Below are 22,996 nucleotides of genomic sequence, written 5' to 3'. Positions count from 1 at the left end.
ACTGTACCAGTGTGTGCATACACAATCATAGTGATACAACTGAGTTCACTGTGACAATATGCTCGTTACAGAACACATACTGTAGGTAAAACTTCTGTAAATGATTCAGGCCTTAAAGACACACTTCATAGGAATTTGTACGCTGAAAAAATTTACCTATTCTAAATTTCCGACAGAGTCAGATACTAACCAGCTTGCTTCTTTGTCTCTTCCGAGTTCGAGTTGGTTGTGGCATGAGGGGTGCTCTGGGACTCTCTGTCTGGACTTGGTACAGGTATGAACATGCTTGCTGGCAGTACTTCAGATGCTGTTACCTGGAAAAGCAAAGCACAAAGGAATTCTAGTGTGAATAATCTTGTTGAGTGATAATGTAATTTAATAGTTTAGTTTAAATGATTAAAGGAAACTACAGACACAAACACAAGGATACACAAAGCAGTTACCAGGAAGGGGTTAGACAGATCAATAATGTATACTGTAACATTTTTACATAGCACTGAGTGATTTTGACACTAAACACAACAATCAAGGGAGTCAGTGCAGAGATTATCACACGTTTGTATGTTACTATTTACATATGAATCACTCATACATTATGTACACATACATACACACAGTTATGACCACATTTATGAACATACCATTTTTCACATAATGTAAAGTTTCACAGCCCTTTGCTTTAGCATGTGGCTATTTAAAGGAACAGTGTGTAGGATTTAGTGGCATCTAGCAGTGCATATTGCAGACTGCGTTCAGGTGAAACCTCTCCCATGTGCCAAGCGGGACCTTCCAGTTAGGATTCTTTCAGTGTTCATTGTTCATGAGGTTCTTACTAGAGGCTGAATTATCCACAGTGGTCTCTTCCTCTCCAAAACAAACGGCCCTTTTAATTCAAACCAGTATAAACACTGAATAAATCAGATTCACCCTAAAAATCAGTGGTTTTCAAATACTGTTCCAGGCTGCTAGCCCAGCACCTGCTAATGTGTGCTCAACTTTTTTCTCTGATAACTGAAGATCCAGACATTCAGGAGGTTTTTACTGGGAGCTAAATCATCTGCAGAGTTTGCATCTTCTCCAAAACAAATGGACCCAGTGATTTAAACTGGTAAAAATGCAGAATAAAGTAGTTTCAGTGTTTGTTTGTTTTTTTATAATGCTGTTTGGCTCATCATGGAAGGGCTGCTAGCTATGTTGGCCGATGAAAAAACGCAAATAGTCCTGTCTAGAGCCAGCATTTGGTTTGTCCATTCTGGGCTACTGTAGAAACATGGCTTTGCAACACAGAGATCTTCGCAGACAAGGACCCGCTACCTTGGTAGATATAAACAGCTCATTCTAAGGTAACAAAAACACGATGATTCTTATTTTCAAATGATTATACACTAAAGAAAACATTCTTATTTTATTATAATAAATGCAATTTCTGCCAATATATGCCCCTAAATCCTACACACTGAACCTCTAAGTGCTGCTGCTGCCAATTAGGATGACAGACCTCATGTCATACAGTATCTCAGCCAGCTACAAGCTTTATGAGGGGGGACTAATAAAATAGGACTAATGAAAAAAACTCTTCAAAAATAACTACTGTAATAAGTAGAAAAGGGAGATAAACAACATCCAGCCTTCTTACAATTCAGCTTTAGCTCCGGAATTCTCAGTAGTACAATTATAAAGTGCCAATTAAAAAACAAAACAAAATCAATTGAAGAAGAATTACTAAACAACACTGTGTGCTCTTTAATAAAACGGTAAAATCAAAAGAAAAAAAAAAACAACGTCATCACTAATAAGAAGATCTGCATTTTTTATTTAGCAAAACTTTTTTTCTTTGTACTTTTCTAATTCAAATATGACAAGGACGAATAGGTATTGATTGAAAAAAGTACAAAGAGGAACCCAGGTTCTTCCTCCTCTCAAAAGGTTGGAGTCATTCATGTGTGAATGACAGCAACCTCTGTTTATTCTTGCGGCTGTCCCCTAAATTTCCTCCTGTTTCTCTCTCTGATAACCTTCTCTCACCTTAAAACCTGATAATTCATCAAAATCACTGATTAACAGTTCCCTATTTAACAATAATCGTCAGCTGAAACTGCGTGAGGTTGGAAGATGAGGCCCTCTCTGTGTCACCTTCCTTCAATTAACTTCACAAACAGAGTAATCAGCTTCACTCTACATGCTGCATTTCAATTCCCTCGTCTTTTCCCTCCTGTTCACTGGTGAACCTTTACTTTAAAACGTTCTTCACCTTATACTTTTAGCCTTAAGACTTATAGGTAGTCATGTTTATAATAAAGATGTATCAAACAATGGAGACAAAAGGGGGAGAATCTCAAAGGATGCATCCTAGTGGTATGTGCCATATGCTTTCTAATTACTCCTCTAATAGGCACAGTGAGAACACAGCTGAACGTACTGTAGCATATCATATAGCCTACGGGCCAGATCCAAATGGAGCAGAATTATCCTCAAGCAACAGGAGTTTCAAGGTTAAACAGTTAACACTTTCCATCACCGTGTACAGACTGCATTTGGCTGGTACGGTCACAAATTTAACAGTATACATCCAGCCATTTCATTCTTTGTTTTTGTTACCTCTCTATCTCTTCAAAATGAAAAGTGGGGAATTAATGCAAGCAACACTGAAAGTCACAAAACAAAAAAAGCAATGATTTACATTACAAAGTGGACTGTTTCTAGACAACTGCTTCATTAGGCGATTAGTGGAAAGAGCAGAGTATCCCAAGGTCACTTTTAATTTGGACCGCCTAATTGGCAAACATAGTTCAAAATGGCTATCATCCAGCCAGACTCAGAATTAATGAAGCACAATTATTTTCATTACCCCTATCTTACACAGACAGAAAATGAGACATAGAGTGAGAGAGGGAGGACTGGGGGAGTATGTGTGTGTGTGTGTGTATGTATATATATATATATATATATATATATATATATATATACACACTGTATATATGTACTGCATATGAGACAGAGAGGCATGAGAGACATGGGATGGAAAAGAGGGAGGAGGAGGGAGTGCAAAGACGAAAGGTGGATGGAGGGATGAAGGGTGAAGAGTGAACGCATCATTATGCATGCTTGGCAAGAAATAAAAGTCACCTATTTCAGAATTAATTAGGCTCCTCTCCTTAGACATGTGAAAAGGATAAAGTACCTTTCCATCTGCATTCACCAGTTATAAAAAGGTGCTAGCTTTAATGTGTGTTATATTACCTCTGTTCTATCACGATGCTCTTGTAGTGGCTCAGTACATTACTACCTCTATAAAAGAAATAAATATTGCCATCTACCATACTAATGTGCTTGCCATTTACTTTCTAGATGGGGGATGAAGATGGCTAGGCAGCAGACAGAGTAATGTTTTACTCGGTGATTGTCCAGCACGCTATTTAGCTTCACAGGATAGAACAGAGCAAAGATTTGCTCAGTGATTTACAAGAAAACAGGGCAAATAAAATTTTATTTCCCCTTGATTAGCATTATAGGAAGCAAAGAAAGTATTCTCTCTAGGTAGGAAATGGTGCCCCAGTGCATTGCAGCTGATATAAATCTAACTTCAGGACATAGGAGTCAAAGATCACATGACTCAAGCTACAAACACATAAATTTTGCATCTTATTTTCTGTAGGAATGGACCTGACATAGACACTATAAACATTATGTTTTCTACGTGTCCTATAAAAACACACATTTTCATATGAGACTTGATTGTGTCATGATTTGTAGTGAATAATAGCATTTCCATTGCTTGTACTTGAATTTCATGAAGTGGGGAAACGGTTCATTAAATTTTGATTAATCTGTGTCACAATTATTTTAACATATTCATCATGAAAAGCTTTGTTTTGACTAGCGCACAGGTGATCACAGACATGGCTAGAATGTCAGTGTAGTTATAAATGAACTGGGAGCTCAGAGACCTGCTCCTTTTGAAATCATTAAAAAATACAAAAACAGATTATGAGTTCCCCTCCCCAAATGACTGTGATTAGAAGAGAGCTGGAGAAAGGCTCTCTGATGATGGGCACATTAAGACAATGAAAAAGAGGGGAAAAATATGCATCTTAAAAAGGCCCAATCATTTCCAATGAGCCAATGGGATTGCCTGCAGCCATTTCACAATTAACAGCATTCTTTGTGTTTGATAAAGGACTGAATGTTGGCAATTTAGAGGACGGAAGACAGGAATGACAATTGTTCCCACAGCTAGGGAGCTACTCCGGGGTGAGGGATTGATTGAGAGCGAGTGACTCATCTTCTTGGCATTGCTGAATCCTTACGCTGGTCCTTGACCTGACCCACTGTCTGCAATCTGATGGGCCTAATGTGTATAAGTAGCAATATGTCAGGCCTATATAGCACAGCTTCGACCAGCTGTGGTCGCCTATAAATGACTGTGTAGATAATGACAGACACAATGCGTGACAGAGTGGATAGAGAAATTGGAATCAAGACTAAGACTGGTGCTATGTATACAATTCAGCTTACCCAGACGGCCATACATTTATTCATCTATTGTGCTTTTCCTCCTCTGCATTCCCTGCCTTATAGAAACTATGGATAATGTGTTTCCTAAAGTACTTATGCATTCTATTTGTTATGGCTCCGTGCACTCGCCATGCCAATCTAATACATACCAATCTAACAAAACACAGGCCAGCTTTAGGTTACCTTGAAATATACAGGTTGGTAAAGAAAAGAATTCAAAAGCATTGCTGGCCGAGAAATGTAAGAATGAAGATGGAGTTAACACTTCAACCTTTTCCAACCACCCCAGTATCTAATCACACGCAGAACAAACACAACAGAGGACTTACTGTGGCAATAAGCTTATCCACACAGTCAGGAGCCACACTGTGGAGGTGTGTGAGGTGGAACTGCAGGTGGATCTTGTTGTTGAGCATGTCCTGGCATAATGGGCAGCGTAACATGGGTTGGACAGAGTGCTGCGTCATAACATGCATTCTGAGACGATTCAGGTCCGTGTTGGTGAACTTGCAGTAGGGGCACTGGTACATCTGGGTAGGAGAGACAGTAGCGGAGACGGAGAGAAAGAGGAGGGGGTTAAAAACAAACCCACGGAGGGTTAATGGGGTGAAATGCGTGCGGTGAGGATGGTGGGCCTGCTTGAAGAGGAGCTGTAGATCAGGCGGAAGATTTGGGGCCCCCTTCCCTCAAGCAGGCAGATCCCTCTGATCACAGACAACTGTGTAATACTGAGCACCACTGAGTCTTGGCACCTACTTCAAAGTGCTCTCATCTGTCAAATACTATATTGATTTTCCACCTTATACACAATTAGCAGTGCAACTGCAGCAGGAAGGCTAAAATAATTTTGAGTAGATTTAGAAAAAAAAAATCCTGCATAATATAAAAAGGGTCAGTGAGATAACTAACTGAAAATTATCAGAAGTATGTTTTTACATTTCTTCTTTTAATTGATGTACAAGTTTCAAGCTTATAATGAGATGACCTTTAGCAAGAGTCCCCTAATTCAAAGAGTTTTAAAAACAGAGTTTCATGAACATCTGAAGACATCAATGTTATCATAACTGTGTGAGGTGTGTAACTCTCACCTGCTCCGCAGCGCTCTTCTCAACTGTCCTGGGACGCTTCGAGGAGAGCGGGCTCTCGGAGGTCTCGGACCGCGAAGAGGGCCTTTTGGAGGGGACTGGGGAATCCGACTGGTGCCGCTCCGAGTGGCCAGACACTGCTGCACATTCACACAGACGCACACAAACATGGGAGTGATAAAGAGAGAAGAGCAGACATGTCAAGACAAGGTGAGGACTTGGCAGCCTGGGAGCAGGTCAATCAATAACACTGTGGATAAAGGGCTTTGGAATGTCTTTCTTAAATGTGATATAACTGCATTTAATGGGAATTGGGCAGAGAAAGTGTTGTTATCCAACTCATGTCACCCCATGAAAAATACCACACACTTTTTTTTACTCATCTTCCCATGCTGCTGCAGGTGAGCTGTCTCTTTCAATGTTGTCTTGTCAGGATATCATACAACACCGTAAACCGCTAATGAAAATATTAATTTGCCACAGGGTGCAACTTTAGGTTTCATCACATATTTTCAGACCTCCTGAGTTTCTAAACTTCAGACAAGGTACACAAACATGATGCAACCTTATCATACAGTGAGAAGAATAAATGATCCACATTAGACTCAACTGTGATACCGTGATATTGTAATATAACCATATTTAAGAACAAAGCAAATACCTCTAATTCAATTTTTGATATTTTGACCAATTTTCACACTCCTGCCTCTCCAAAGTTTGTATTATCTTTCAGAGTGATCAGGACGTTTTTAAGAGATCAAGAGAGATTTAATTTTAATCAAACAGTGCCTACAGTTTGACCAAGCTTGGAAAATTCAGCAGCTCTTTGTTTCCATAAGCAGGGGAATGCCAGTGAAATTCTCTGTTTCACTGTAACCAGCTAAGCCTTCTCCAATGTGTTGTAGTTCTGTGCAAGTGGACTGTGACAAAAAGAAAAAGAGGACAGCAAGATTAGAAAAACCTCTTTCCAGGCCTCTGAGCAAATCTCGATATTTCCTTAAAAAAAAAAAAAAAAAAAAAAAAAAAAGCGAGGCCGCACACGACATCAAGCTTTCATTTGACTCGAAGATTTTAAAGACTAAAAACATGCCATTGGGCTCAAAGATGGCATCAGACTGATGATTAGTCATACCCGAGCATATTCACAGGATACAGCCATGCCTTGGTGCTCAGTCTGTGGAAATGTAAAAAGGGGCTGCAGTCATTCACATGTGGCTGCCAATTTCTTGAAAGATTTCCATTATATTCACCTGTAAAGCTACGTCAAGTGTTTCACTAGCTCACAAACTGAATTGCACGGCTAATCCTTTCAGTGCAAACAACACCAGTATTAGCAAAAAATAGCACGTCTGCAAGGCCTCGCACAAGAGCCCCTGCAAACCACTACTGCTGCTTTATGAAGAAAAAAGAGAAGCTCGAGGTGGCACACACATATGCACCACAGCTGAGCACTCAGCTAAGCAAGGGCTCGCAGAGGAGCTAAATCCACATGGAGCCACCACGGAGGAGCCGCCGTAGCATCGTGCTTTGTCACCAGTGGAAAGAATTCACTGTGAAACTTAAGGAGGTGTCTTGCCAACCCCCTAACAAGCCCATAAAGAGTTAAATTTGCCCTGATTTGTACAGTCCTGGAAGGGCAAATTGAGAACAGAGGGCATTGGTAAGGGAGGGGTGCTTTGGCGGGGGGTCAGGTTAAGCAGGGCTGACCACGCTCCTGCTCCAGACATTAAAATGTCAGCTCCAATCAGGACGGGGGCAGTTGAGCTGATTACCCAGTGGGGGACCTGGCTTTGGACAGAGCAGCCTGCGAGATCTCCCAGAGACACCGGGATCAGCCAGGGAGGCCCTATTAGGGTCCAGTCACAGTCAATCCTATTAAACACATCCGCCAATAAACAAAGGGAATGTTAAACAAAAGGAACCTCCCATTCCCTGACATTAACCTCTCAGTCATGGCACTGTCCTCACTCCTCCTCCTCCTCCTCAACTCCACTACAGTCCACTCCGACTTCCCCTGAACTCATCTCTCGAGGAAAACATTGCCGGTCATCTGTGGCCACCTTCACATCTCAACAGCCTGGATGATCTTTTGACCTCTCTCATGTTTGGGGGTCCTAATTCAATTTAGTAATGATAATATATCATCTTAAAAAGGCTCATTTCTCTTTCTGTGGACCTACTGAGCTAGAGGAAAACACTCATTTCTGTATCTTGGCTTTTTGTCTCTCAATTAGCAGCTCAGTAGCACAATATAGCACCAGAGGTCTCACAGATACAATGTAGCAAAGGAAAGCTAACTGTTTTCGAAGTCAAAGGAGCAGCATCTGTTAAAACTATTAATATCAGATTGCAACATTTACAAGCACCTGCTCTCTCGTGTAAAAAAAACGCTGCATTGCATTTGTGCACAAACAGAAGGAAACAAGCACAGCAGCTGCTACAACCTAAATATGTATAATTACCATTCACTGGGAATGACTTAACTTTTGTAACTGAGAGAGGAAGTGCAGAAAGAAATTCAAAGAGCAGGTGACGCAGGGCTCACGCTGTGGCTATAAAGTACATACATACAATGCGGAAAGTAAGCATGGATTAAGTAGACACAAGTATCCTCTCAGCCTCATGATTAAGAGGATAAACATAATTGATTATAAGTATATTCCACTTCCACAATTACTCAATAAGCACCAGAGAGGTGAAACAAGTGGCTGTTTATGCTAAGGCACTGGAGAGCTGCTGTAGAAGGGGCCCAAACTGGCTCTCTTGCTCAGTGTGTTTTATGTTTGTGTGTGTGAGAGAGAAGGAGAGATTGAGAGAGGGAGAGGGGGACAGATGGAAGGCTGGGGAGGCTTACTCACACACAGTCTTTCTCGTCATGGCCAATTAGGACTCCATAAATCTGATCAATCGCCCTCTCTTAAGAACCCTACACCCCGACACCATCACCAGCACCATGACTAACATCCAACTACTGTATCCTGTTTTTCCGTGTCAAGGGTGATGAAAAAAAAAAAGAAAAAAGAAACGGCAGAGACATTGAAAAGCTGGGAATGAAATAGAGATTTTTTTTTTTTTTTTTTGGTCATTACACACAGTCTGTCTAACATGGCAGATTGGACACTGGTGTCCGAGCATAGATGCGTACACGTGAGACACATGGATCTACGATACGAGCAGGAGATCAGAACCAATGACCAAAACATTGGGTCCTGATGGACTATTACAGGAGCAATGTACTGTCAAGAAAGAGCAGAAAAGGACTCTGGTGAGATATGCTATGGATGTCAAACACAGCTGACAACAACTAGAGGTGAGGTCTAGTTTTACTTTCTGATGTTAGGCTGCAAGAGAAGAAATACAATCACGTGTTTTTTAAAGAATAATTCCTTCTGTTTCTTTGGAATATATAATATAGCTGTCACTCTGGCCACATTACTCATCGCTGGGCCCTGTGAGGCTGCTGTGGAGATTACAGAGGCGTCCTTAGTGATGACACTTGACCTCAAACTACAATGCATTTCTGTATTTAAACCTTGTGGTTGCTTAGATTAAAAATGCTTGTCCAATTCCCAAGTAACTGTCCACAGAGACCACCGTGGGCTCCCCCTCTGTCAGTGACCTTAATGTCTGTCAGGAGTCTGTCTGTTCCCCTGACCTCTTCTGCCTGGTCATTAGACACAGATCCCCCATCCACACCAAACCTCTTCTGACAGATACACAGGGTGGGCTTTTGTTTGAAAGCACAAAAGGCAGGGCACGAGTGGAGAAAAAAAAAAACCCTAAGAGTCAATTAGGTGATTATTAATTCATGCCCCTTTTCCGTAAACCAGAGGCTTTTGTGCTGTCGAGTCCCGTAAGTGAATTGGACTTTGGCACCTTGTCTCACCTCCCATAGCTGGACTGTATTATTCAAGCAGCAAAGGGGCTGTCAGCACACTGCAACGGTCTCTGGAGCAATCACAGCCTTGTTGTGCTTTTAAAGGGGGGGAAAAAAGATGCCTGCTGAACAGAGTGACTGACACAGCACAGACTGAATTAACCACAACAGGTCATCTGCCATTGAAATCTTCCAGGAGTGCAATCGCAGCTGCCATTAATCTGCTTTGTCCTTGGGAGAGGTTGTCCATATTCTAAGACGCGAGTTACAGTAAACAATATGTAAAAGAAGTGGAAGATGGGAAAAAGATTCCTGGTGTTTTTCGGAGGGGAATTCCCCTCCTACTGACTGACATGGGGTCCTCATCATCTCCGGAGCCTCTGCCCCCTCATTACCACAGTTCCTGTCTCGCCGTGGCAGCTTCAGGCCTCCGGTTGTAAAAAACATAACCTATCATGCAGTCCGTCCACGCCAGCGAGACTGCATAACTTTACTGTAACTCTGCCCAGAACAGCTACAGTCTGCCAATCACTTTAAACTACAGCTCAGCCCACATTTCCTCTGCATAGTAAACCTCAGTGGTACACTTTCTGAAAACTGTGTCCTCTGATCCCCAACTCCCCAAAACCTTTCACCTTCACACCGCAGAGGGCTTCTGACGCACCTCTGCTACTTGGAATGTAGAAAATCCTAACCTCTATTCCCTCTGCAAGTTGGCCATTAATATGGAGATGATTCAACTCCCCCAGTGCTACAATTCATTCTCCTTTAATGCTATGCTAACAATACCTGAATATTGTCTTTTCCTTTTTCCATTTCTATCCAGGTTTTAATCTATAGCCTGCGTCAGAGCCCAGAGCAATAAAGGGCAGTGTTCCATTTCATCTTATGTTTCTCAGGTAATTATTCTGCATCCATTAAAAAGAAATACCAGAAAACTGAAACCTTGAACTAAAAAGCCGATATTGAAGCCACATATGAAATCATCTCCTGTTATTTATGAAGTCCAAGAATAAAACACTAAACTGTGTGATATGAGAGTGTTATGCACCCTAACGACATGATTGCAAGAAAGGTAAATACGAGATGAAGAAATTGAGAGGAGATATTAATTAGCAGAAGCGTTATTAATCTTCAGGCCACCGAACAACAGGATGACATAGCGTTCACCTTTACAGGACGCTCGGAGACACAGCACTGGTGCTTGCCCATTAGACACCCCGTGGTAAAACTCATAAACACTGAGCTTTCAGGGAGTTGGCTCACAAACAAGGACAATTTATGGCCTATTATCTTCAAAGACAAAAGGAATTACAATTTGAGGGATGACAAGCACTCAAAGGACGTGATATGAATATGTAAACATTTTCACCGCTCTGTCTCCTGATTTCTCAAACTACTTAGGGTTTAAAAGCAATAACAAATCACCACTGCACTGAATGTCTCCCAGTTTATAGTAACAATAACATAAACTTGAATAATTTGATTGTAACTAACCATAAGCATCAACCGCAGCTAATATTAAATCTACATATCTGCGCTGTTACACGGAGAACAATCCATAACGCTTTGTATGTCTGTTTCTGAATGAGCAGCACCGGAGGACTAACAGCACAATGTGGAGCACAATAAAAAATGAGAAGACTGCAATGCCACGGTGCTGGGTCTAGGGGATGCTAATCATCATGTTCATTACACAGACTAAATGCAGCATCTACAGTGTGCGACACAACATCTGCTTCTCCTGCACACCTACACGTGCACGTGTGCATGCTGAAGCACATTTATACAAACACACAGGTGGATGTGGAGCCAGAAACACACACACAGACTTGTATAAACACACCCAGCTGCCAAGTCTTCCTCTAAACAGTTTCACAGGCAGTGTCAACCTTTAACTGGACGTAATGTGGAGAAATTTTTTTAGCTGGTCTGTGTGCAAACCTACAGTATGAGCTAACAAACAATCAGATACATATTGTAAAACATCTGTTAGGAAATACCTAGTTTTAACATACCATAATTTGTTACCATCTCATTACACTATCTCTGTATTACTCCTTACAAATCCACAGCACATGCTTCAAACTTCACCACAACAATCAGAACAACACCTCTGCTGAAGGTGTGAAAAATGCAAAAAGGTTTAATTATGCATAAATATAGCTTTAACCTATTTTGATTTTATTTATGAGGCTCAACACGTGAGAGGTAAAAGTGATGTTTTCTGGCATAATGAAGTAGGATAATACCATAATATGCACTATTTGTACACAGGAAGTCTAAAAAAAAAAAACAACAGTGTGCAGCAGCTAATCGAATGCTGCATGTCACCTTTAATTGGTGCTCCACGAAACTATGTCAAAATACTCCTACACACTTTAACAACGCTAACATTTAAGCCCGAGCTAACACAGACAAGGCCAGCATGGAAAGTGACTGTAAAAAGGGATTCAGTCACAGGCGTAGATTAGGAAGGGGACATGTCCCCATCAATATTTAGAACATGTGCTTTTGCCCCCTCCCAAATAAAAACATTAAAGTAATGGAGGACTTTTATTCTAATGGAAATAAAGACATTTCCATCATAAACTGGTGCATAAAATTCATCACAATGCAGGAAATTAAGTGTTTTGCACTCAAATTTTCCAGAGGAGGAACCCCAAGCCCGCTTTCATATGTGTTCCTCCCCAATACTAAAACAAAACCATCACCCTTGGATTCACTGCATACAAACATGTGCTGTGTGCACTAAATATATGACTGTGGTCATGGCATTGAATTTGAAAGCAGCAAAATATATATGTATTTTTTTTTGTCAAGTTATTTGGCCTGAACAAACCCCGGTCTTATTCTGACTAACTTCACATTAATGGCGTAAATCACTAGTTCCATTATGATACTGATTCAGTGTGATTCAGGGGTCTGTGCACATACCACTTAACACAGTCAGTTAAAGAAGAAACTGCCACCCCTTTCTGTCTTTGCCTTTGGCCATGGTAGATAAAAATAACACATAAATAATGGTAAGTAATTGTATCCACTTGTATCCACTGCAGTGCAGTTAAGTTTACTTTAAATTGACTCCACTAACACATAAAACAACAAGTTAGCATTCAGGGTTTTCTAACAGAAAGCCTTTTTCTGGAAGATGCGTTTTCATTTTAACCCAAACCATCATCTTTTTCATACAACTTGAAGGCAAACTTCTCCCAGCAGCCATTAAACATGGATTAACAGCAACATTATTTAACAAAAGTATTATATTTGGCTCAGTAACAACTGTCAAGGTTCATAGATAAATTAGGCTAGCAGCTAGCAGACGTTTGAGTCACTGCATCCCCAGACAGAGCAGCACGTTTGAATTTTAGCCTGCACGCATGTTTTTTCAGCTGAACATTGTTGAAACAGAGCGGCTAATGCTGCTGTAGCAACAAGTTAGCAGAGTGAGATACCTGGCCAGGCAGGTACGCCCTGTTTTATCTCATAACTGCATCGTTTACATACAACATGTGCTTTGTCTGTTGACCCTATTTACTCCGAAACTGAAATTATTTCCACACCGCTGATTTATTCCAGTTTTTTCTCGGCTGCTTGCCATCATCTGCCTGCTGCTGATTGACAGTGACACAGAATTTCAAAATAAAAGCGTAACCTAAACATGACGATATGGATCGATGTTTTCACTTTTGAACTGATCACTGAATCGACGGATCAATCCAGACCGATGGATCATTACACTCCTGCTTCACATATCTTGCATCTTGCTAAATGATGAATGAGTTTGGGGACTATGCATGTGGTTAACCAAGCAGATGGACATGTTTGAGAGCAATATTAAACATATTAAATATTAAAAACTGTTGGTATGTTTAAATAATCATCAGCCTAAAGTAGATACTTTAAACTATGAGCCACAGATTCACTCACATTTAGTATTTACAGTATATATAGATATCATGTCGCCAATAAGAAGTGTAAGGTGTTTCATCTACTTTTAAGTCTGTCTGATCTCCATAGTAAAACCACTGATCTCAGAATCTGGATGACCAAGGCTGGAAAATCATTTTTCCTGCTCCCATAAATTGAATGTAAGGAGAAAGAAGGTATGAAAAGAATTATTTATCAAGCTCAGTTTCAGAGGACTAGAATCTTCGCAGCTCCCGAATGGAGAGACTACTCCTCCCTGCCTCTCCCCCACCCCCCAGCTTTCAATATAACCTTTCCCCATACATTTATGTTAAATATGTCAAATCACATTGTGTCCAAGTCTGTAGGTGTATTAACAATTCCCCTCCTTCCTCCTCTTCCTGCTCTCTTCACCTCCCTATCTCCCCTACACTTGCCACCCTGCCTTTCTCCTTGCTGCATCCCCATACATTCAGCTGCTGCATAAATACAGCACCTGCTTTAATGAAGGAAGGTAAGGATCCTGTTCCTATGTAGAAGCGCTTCCCTTCTTGCCAGTGCTGTCTCAGCTAGGTGAAGAAGGTATGGGGAGACAGGAAAGAGTCTCATAGCTGTCCGGTTATACATATTTCATAACTAGCATTAAAAAATGACCCTTTGAATCACTAATCACGCAGGATGACACTGTCCAAATACATTAAGATTTTAGTATTCCGCTTATAATTACTTTTACTGTAACTTGTATTTTCTTCTCTCAGAATATACACTTATAATAATATACTGTATAATCACAAAAAAGTTGCACCACATGTTTCGTGCAGTGTTGGGAGCATATGACATTTACATATGTCTGAGTGCCTGTACATGTACATATATGTATTATCTTTGAGATAAATAAAAAACAACAGAATAATGAAGGCATCTTTCAAGAGATGACATGCTGAATACATATGCATTTTACAAAGGCTTCTGATGTACCTCTAAATGATTTTAATGAATACTGAGGAGCTGCGGAACAAGAAAGAGAAAATAAGATTGACAGTGGCTTTAAAAAGGAGGAAGCCTTTTTTCTGCGTTCGCTAATGCCGTCTGTCTGACAGTGACTGTCATTTGTAAAGGAACAATGTTGTGCTCTGTTCCAACAGCTACATGACAACGATGAGAAGAAATACTTCAGTAGTTCTAATGATGGACCTTAGAAACAGCTCAGCCTCAGACAGTAGGAGACCGAGCACCTTTCAGATAAATAACAGGTTGGCCAAGATGCTCGTACGCCATATTCTAACATACACACACCTTTTGTGCGCCCACTGTAGAAACATCTTCAGACAATCACTAGCCCAAACAAGCGCGCCTCTGTTTACCAAATGCATTGTGAGGTCTTCCTCGCTTTTTTCCCTACAAGATAGCTTTTCTGCACTCGCTTTGAATGGGCATTGTATTCATCAATCACAAAAAGTTTGAAGTACAAAAAGGGACCCTTCCATTAAACTACAGCTGTCTACCTTTCGCTGACAACACAGCCTTGAACCCACCACCCCAACCTACCCACCCACCTTTTCACTGACATCAAACAGAACCTCAGACCTGGTTCCCTAATGCACATGCTATTTTTAACTAAGCGTTTCTAATAAGCTGCTGGGAAGCTGTAAATTTTTCATATGCAAGCACATATTTCCTTTGTGAAAACACAGAAACACACTTATTTGGTGATTAGCGACTGACAGAGGGGAGGAAAGGAACTGAATATGCTTGTATCAAATTGCATGCCTTTCAAAAAGGAGGAATCCTAATGCGAGGAGTCGTCTTCCTGTGCACCACAGGTATGAGTGAATTATTAATCGGCCAGCTCATTTTAATGCTTTTTAAAGTGCTTTATTTTGATGTGCTAAAACATACTTTTAGCCATATTCAGTCAGGCATGCATATCATTATTTCTTCCATCAAAGAAGAGTGTCGCCCTTTCAAAGAGCACAAACAACTCAGCCTCATTTAAAATAGAAGTTCGAATATCAAAGACATTTTACAAAGGCTGGGCTTCAAACACTGTGATGAAGTTTTTTTTCCCTACACTTTATAAAAAACTTAGGTATGCAAAAGGTCTGAATTGTTTTCCAGCTTTTAACCTGACTAGTGTAAATCAAAACATCCTGCAGTAACACAAGAAGTTAGACAAGTGAGAAGCATCTATCCAGGCCTGTTACTGCTCAGTGTCATCATTATCAGAAATCTCTTCTATTGAATAAGAGATGTCTTAACTGCCAACATTGTTTTTCTAACACAGGCGTACAAAGTAAATTGTGCATAAAGAAGAAAAATGAAGCTATATTTCATTTACACTGACGTTGGAGAAAACGGTAAACAAAAGCTTTATATATAATTAGACGCAGCGATGCACATACAGTGTATGGCATGGGATACAAAATCTAAAGTTTTAGATTCTTGCTTTAAATTTCTCATTAAACTTTGAGAACATGCTTTATTCATATTGAGGAGATGAAGCTGGGCAGCTCAGTTGGAAAGGCAGCTGCATAGATTCTGTGTTAAAAGCAGGGCTGGGCAATATATATTGATATTATATCAATATCATGATGAAACTAAACATTATCTTTTGGATACCAAATATCCTAAGTGTTGTCTTTTAAAGGCTGCATTACAGTAAAGTGATGTAATTTTATGAACTTACCAGACTGTTTGAGCTGTTCTATAATTTGCCTTTACCCACAAGGTCATTATATCCACATCACTGATGATTATTATCAAAAATCTCACTGTGCAAATATTTTGTGAATGCACCAATAGTCAACCCTGCAAATCATCACAATATCGAAGTATTTGGTCAAAAATATTGATAAACATACAATATTTTTTTCATTTTTTTCCACCATCATCAGTGCCATCATCTGTCATTGTAAGCAGCCCTTCTTCTAGGCCCTTTCAGACAGAACCAATCATACCAAAACTCCAACATTACTCAAACTTTAAAAGTTTTTTTTTCACCATGTGTAGTAGTGATCGTCATAACTGACAAACAGGAAAAATTCCACAAATGTATGCATACCTAATTTGAAAAAAACATAAGATTCAAACCTTAAATGTGTCCAAAAATCCTGAAAACACTTTTTTAGGACCATTGACCACAGCTTGTTTAGGCCTCAAGCTCCTCCCCTCACCCCAAGCCCAACCCCCTGTTTAGCATTCACCACCTACAGCTGTCAATTAAGACATCCACACGTAAAACCATCCTGATCTGATAACTTTAAACACAGGCAAGTGTTGACTGTGTCCCTGTGTGTGTGTGTGTGTGTGTGCAGCAAAGTTTAGGAGGGGGCATTGCTATCACATGTGTGTACACACATGGCTCAGCTGGAATTATGCATGCAGGCCCCACTTTTCACATCACCCATTGAGCAAAGACAAAACATGGGTCACATGTCACCTGAACATATTACCTAAATTGATAGTTTATCCTCACTGTATCTGATGGGATTTAATGCCTGGAAACCTGCAGCATGAAAGTGCAGCCTTTGAAAACTACAATTGGATTTAGGGAGGTTTTTTTTAAGAGAAAGTGTTTAATGCTTAAAAAGGCTCTCAGTATTTTGTTAAAAAAGGTTTACTTTAATTAGACAAAAGGCCTGTTGTTCAGCACCATTCAGGTGCAGGGCCACATGTGTCCTGTGAATAGTGGTCCCTAAATGTGTGTGGTGTAAATATTGGCCTTACCTGTCCCTTTGGTGAGCTCCTTCTCCCCCCCACTTTCTCTGTCTTTGGTTTGGTCCTCCTGGTCTGTGGTGGTCTCACTAGCAGCCTCCACATCCTCACTCAGCTCTCCTGAAGGGGGAGGGAGGACGGGATATGTAAATTACCACGCCATCAGAATTGGTGGAAGCACTTAAAGGGACGGCAGCGTTTTTTTCTATAGGAGCTTGCAACAATTACATATGCTGACACACAGTTGCAAGGCTAGCAGACAAAGAGGGCAGAATCTGCTTTCTGTCCTGTGCTGTCTGATCATCACTGTGAAATTTGTTTTGACAAGAATTATAAAATCAGGGCTGAATTATGGGGGGAAATTACAGGCAAATATTTCTGATTATTATCATGCTTATTATTTTAACTAGTATTATTGTTGTTATGTTACAAATATATCTGTATTGTATATTGTATTGAGAGCTAATTTATTATATTTCTCCATGTATTCAGGACCATGACACAAATATGGTTTCCTCGGTTTAATGTGGACATAAAACTACGGAAGAAAAGCACACATGTGGCCTGAAGTGGGCAGATGGAAAAATAATTGTGTGAGCAGTATCCTTCAAAAGGAAGACCTTATAGTAGACAAGCTCCCATTCTCTTTCTCACACATGACCACAACACACACATACATTACTGTCCCCTGCTGCAATCTGCTAGGTTACTTACCAATACAAGCCTCATTTCACTTCTTCTATTCTACTGTTGTAAAAAAAAAAAAAAAAGAAAAATCATAAATATTTAAAACTTTCAGAGCCACAATTCATTTTATTTTTTATGCCAAGTCAAAGGCAGAAATCCCCTGTAACCACCTTAAAAGCCTCAGCTCGATATATCAGGCCATTTAGGAGCATCGAAGTCCAAACAATGGATATCCGATAACGCCATTTGTAAGTAACACACAGAGGAAAAGATAGCAAAAACAGATAATAAAAAGGGCATCAATCTTGTTTATTTCCCTCCAGTGCCCCCTGAACATCCCCTTCGCCTGTTAAGTTTGTTTAAAAGTAGTGGGACTTGCATGCAATCGCATTGATTTGACAACAGTAAACTAGGCCGCAGTCAATAGGCCCTATCAGTTATTACACACGTCAGCTAATTCACAGCAAATGTACTTAAATGCTCTTTTGAAAATGCTTTCATGCTCAGGTCTCTACTCTATGAGCTATTGATATATTGACAATGCTACAACAGCTACTGAAATATCCTGTTCAAGTATTCAGCCCTGCAGTCATCACACATCCAATCTTAGCTCACCACATGACTACCCACAGCCAAAACCACTTTTATGACGTTACATTATCCCCAACACTCACTGTTTATCCTGTCAGTTGTGAAACACTGCATACACTGTATATAGAGTTGACATCGTGTTCTCAAACTCTGGTATGTGTCATTATCGCAGATACACTTTGAACACTCATAAGTCTCTGAACCACATGGCTACTCTCACAGCCCTCTTCCTGATGACAAGTCTTACTCAGAGAGAGAATACTCAGAAACATTTTTTTCACCTGAAAGGGTGAATAGAGATATTGTATGCAAATAAGTCATGTTTGTAAATGAAAAATACAAAATGCATTGTGAGGTCTTCCTCGAAAATTATTGTTTGACATTTTATTCTCTGCTGTGTGTGTGAAAGAAAATCAGCTGCTCTGCTGGCTATAAAAAGGTTGGATATTTAAGATTATCTACATGTTCTGCTATTTTAAGACATATATAAACCTGTCTTGCTTGTTAAAGGTTGACTGAATACACACTAAGACTACAAAGACATGCAATTGTATTATGCATGTTTGTACATAAAGGGTTATTCAAAAAAAAAAAAAAACAAGGTCAATGGATAACACCTTTGTATTACTTGCAGAACAGGAACAATATCCTCCATTTCCTGCTTGCTGACACAAATGCTGCAGGACACAGCTTTGTGAGCAGAGTGATTGGTGCATGGATTGTGTTGTTACACATTATTGCTAAAAGCCGATCCTGTGATCCAATGATCCCGCGTTTAAATAAATACATTTAAAAGGGATGACTGACTCCTTGCAAAAAGCGTATTTAAGTGTTCCCCTGATCCCACACACACGAATACATTTTATTCTTTTATTTTTAACCATGTTTCTATTATGTTTCCAAGGCAACCCATGAATTCCATCCAGTGCAGCCCATCCCGTGCTGGTGAGGCAGATCTTAAACATTCCCAGAAAACCAGAGATCTCCTACCTAGTCCTGAAATCCCATCTAACTCCTGCCTGCATAAATACCCGCAACTCGGCGAGAATTAGGATACTATACAGCTGCATAGGTGCTCAGATTACAAAATAATCCCCAGGTAAATTTTTTCACCTTTAAAAACGGGGCAAGGTGTCATTTCTTAGCTATGTGACACTTGTAGTGAGACTAATTCCCCACCTACACATTAATACACACTTTGTGCTTAAACATTACACTGATAGGCAGCCAACATTCTAATGCTACTCAGCTTCCCTGTACCCACCCCCAACTTCCTGCACACATACTGTACGTGCTCACATGTGCACTGATATTTATTCCTCCTCATGTTTTCAATACTTCTTTATTTAGATGTTTAATCAACGCATATGACACTTTTAGCACACGCAACACAGAGCCCCGTCCATAATTTATGCAGAAATGCAGACATTTAATTCCAGGAGCGGCGTTACATCTTTAAGTGGCAAATGGCTTTGCCTATTCCTCATCTCATCTCCAACGGTATTACAGAATGATTAAAGCCAGGCCGACCATAATTAATGAAAGGTCATGAGTGGCCTAAGAGTAGGATGCAAATGGAAGAGACACTAAAACTGTAGCCATAGATTAACTCTGAAAATAGATGAGGAGAAACACTCAAAGCTATGGCAGCAGGCCATTTCTAACCCAAATCTGAGAGATGTTAAGGACAATAGCCTGAAGGTTGTCTTCTAATTAATTGTCTTCATTAACCGTCCTAATACAATGATATGAAACAGTTCCATTAATCTAATCATGCAAGCTGAATAAGCCCATTGCCGACACAGAGATTACACTCATCTGTTCTGAGCATATAAATATCAGCTTTGCTCTGCCAGTCACTCAGTGGGGACAGTCCATGGGCTCTCTGTTCCAGCATCTCGCAGACACGCGCAGACAATCGCACACACAAACTCACACACACAAACTCACACACACACACACACACACACACACACACACCATACAGACGCTTAGCAGCCTTCCCCTCTTGTGTTTTGCCAGTGAGTGCAGAGGCTTAATCCAGCCCATAGGTGTCACTCTTTACAAGCTGGGAGAGAGCAACTTGCTCACACACATTAATGAGGTGCGGGGGGAAGGGGCCGAGCAGCAACAGACAGAAACACACGGGGAAGGGGAAAAGGGAAGAAATATGTGGAGATGACAAAAGCAGATGCTATGCAAGAGGCGTCCGGTGAAGATGAGACACTGAAAACGGCAAGATTACCTTCAGATGAGAGAGAGCAGCCTTCCTTTCCCCTGAAGAGCAGTGATTACACTAATGCTAATCAGACTGACAAGCACAAACGGCCTAATAAATAATTGATGGTAACCACTGCACTTTCCAGTATTCCTTCCCAGACTGTAGAGAAGAGCAGCAGCAAGTAATAATAGTCACTCTAGATATCTTTCACTAGGTCAGGCTCCTCCTCCATCCTCGGCCTCAGCAGAATACACTGCTATGATGATAACTGCCTTTCTTAAAGTACAGAATTCCAGTCCTACCTGAGAATGGCTCCAGTCTCTTCCTCAAAACAGCAGTGACAGCCTGCTCTTTTTTGTTGCATATACAGTATCTCAGTCAACAACACTGTCTTGTCTGTCTCTCTTGGCTTTCGTAAGTTCTGGAGAACCAGCGCGGGGGCTGAGCTGAGCTTCTCCCTCTCCCCGGCTCTCGAGTAGGGCTGAGCTCTGCTTCTCTCTGGGCTCTTGTGTGGAGCTGTGTGTCTAAGCTCTCATTACTCTCATTATGATTATTGAGGCTGTTGTTATCATTTTAACCAGGTGTCACAGGACTGCACTGTAAATCAGAGAGGTGTGCTTCCCCCCCCGGCTTTATCCAGGGCCGGACAGCTTCCTTTTCTTTAACGCTGCACTGTCGGATAAAAAGCAATCTTATTTCACACTTCACAGACTCTATCTTTCTCCCCTACTTTTTCTTTTAAAAATCCCCCTCTTGCTCCCCCCCATCATCCCTTGCACCCCTTCCTTATATCAAAGTTGTCCTGACTCTGGACTAGAGGGTGCAAAATGAAAGTGACAGGAGGGTACCATGGGACAATGAGACACAGGACCCATGCTGAGGGCTTTCATGCATTGTCCGCTCCTCATATCAGCACCTCTGCGCCCCATACGCAAGACCCCCCTTTTAGAGCACAACACACAGGAAAACACTACCACCCCTCGTAAGCCCCCTCCAACACACACACTCATAGAAGATCCCTCCTTGTGTCCTCACAAGCTACTTCTCATAAAACCACAACAGAGCAAAGCATGCCCACAACCTAGCCAGAGAGAAGAGGTGTTTGCTTATGAACACCCAATAAACCACAACATGGTTTTATCAGTATCCGTGCTGCCCACTGCACTACAAGCATGTGTATGTTGATCAACCTTATGTATCCCAGTTGTATAAATTTTTATGAACTTCAACTTTAAATAGGAGATACAGTCAAAAATGCAAATGCTATTATTCAAAATGAACCAAAGTGTAGTACAATACGCATAATTGCCCTTCACAATCTATGTAAAATGTTACACACAAACACTAGACCTGCCACACACACAAAATTAAAGTGTATCTGTCTCTGTACTCTTTTTTCTCCCCTCACTCGTGCTCTCACTCCCTCTCTCCCACACACTTTCACATTTTGAAAGGAAAGAAGAGTAAGCTACCTCAGCGCTGCTGGTCGGAGTTACGTGTTAGATTCCTGACCTGTCTATGGGGGGACTCGCTGGCCTCTCCCTGCTGGCCCTGCTGTGACCTCGGGATCTAAATGTGAATGAATACTTTGTGTCTCCATGGGGCTGAGGGCGGGGGTTGGGGGGGGTAATATAGGAGGAGGAGGAGGAGGTGCAGGAGATGGAGGAGGGGTATGGGGTTAGGGCAGCTAATAACTAAAAAAACTTTAAACGGCAAGTTAATCACAAACAGCAGTGATAGCTCACACTGCCTTCCAACAGCACCGCGGCTACCCCCTCCTCCAACGCTCCACTGCTCTCCCGGTGGTGCCTGCTCATCAAACCGGCCCCATAGGTCTTCCACACAACACTTAATTTCATCCCCCTTGTGTTTCAAAGTCACTGGCTGTTTTAAAGGAGGCTCGGCGCATTCAGGTCACAAAAAAATCACACACAGAAGTCATGTATTCTTCAACAGAAAAAAAAAAATTAAACACTAAACGCTGCTAATTTAGCTGCGTTTTGTGAGTGAGGATGTGTTATTGAGCACCATGTAATGTATTAAATATGTTCCCTAACGTGGTATCTCCTGGGAAAAGATACTAATTAGAAATACTTCTCGTGATAATGGCATGTTTAGATACATTGCAACTAAAGTGGATAAAGTGAGTGCCGCTCTAGTTATTTTCTCTTTGTGTGTTTTACTTGAGTGATGAAGGAGAGGAGGATCTAGGTTAATGTGGCTACACAGGGAGTGAGCATTCAGGGACTGCTCACTCTTCTGTCCCTGCTGACACACACATACACACACACACGCACACCACACTGTGACTTCCTTGAATGTCCAAGATGATGACCGCTCGCTAACACATATTATGTCCACAATGGAAGATGCAGGCTGTACTTTTCCCTGCTAGGA

General features: G+C 41.0%; 1 protein-coding gene across 5 annotated transcripts in view; it reads right to left on the bottom strand.

The window, feature by feature from the left end:
* The window catches only part of zfhx3b (zinc finger homeobox 3b), a 153,948-nt gene that overhangs the window by 13,131 nt on the left and 117,821 nt on the right, over positions 1 to 22,996 (bottom strand). For 4 of the 5 annotated variants that reach the window (XM_049593671.1, XM_049593653.1, XM_049593676.1 and 1 more), the window contains exons 6-9: positions 17,113 to 17,220; positions 5,604 to 5,740; positions 4,845 to 5,045; positions 191 to 314 (exon numbers count right to left, since the gene is read on the bottom strand). In XM_049593671.1, the coding sequence (XP_049449628.1) occupies positions 191 to 314; positions 4,845 to 5,045; positions 5,604 to 5,740; positions 17,113 to 17,220 (570 nt within the window). The remainder of the gene's footprint in view (positions 1 to 190; positions 315 to 4,844; positions 5,046 to 5,603; positions 5,741 to 17,112; positions 17,221 to 22,996) is intronic. The other variant, XM_049593685.1, reaches the window with a different exon arrangement.

This window comes from Epinephelus fuscoguttatus, linkage group LG2 (assembly GCF_011397635.1).
Source record: "Epinephelus fuscoguttatus linkage group LG2, E.fuscoguttatus.final_Chr_v1".
NCBI classification, from domain to species: domain Eukaryota; kingdom Metazoa; phylum Chordata; class Actinopteri; order Perciformes; family Serranidae; genus Epinephelus; species Epinephelus fuscoguttatus.
This window is presented reverse-complemented; position numbering and strand designations above follow the sequence as displayed.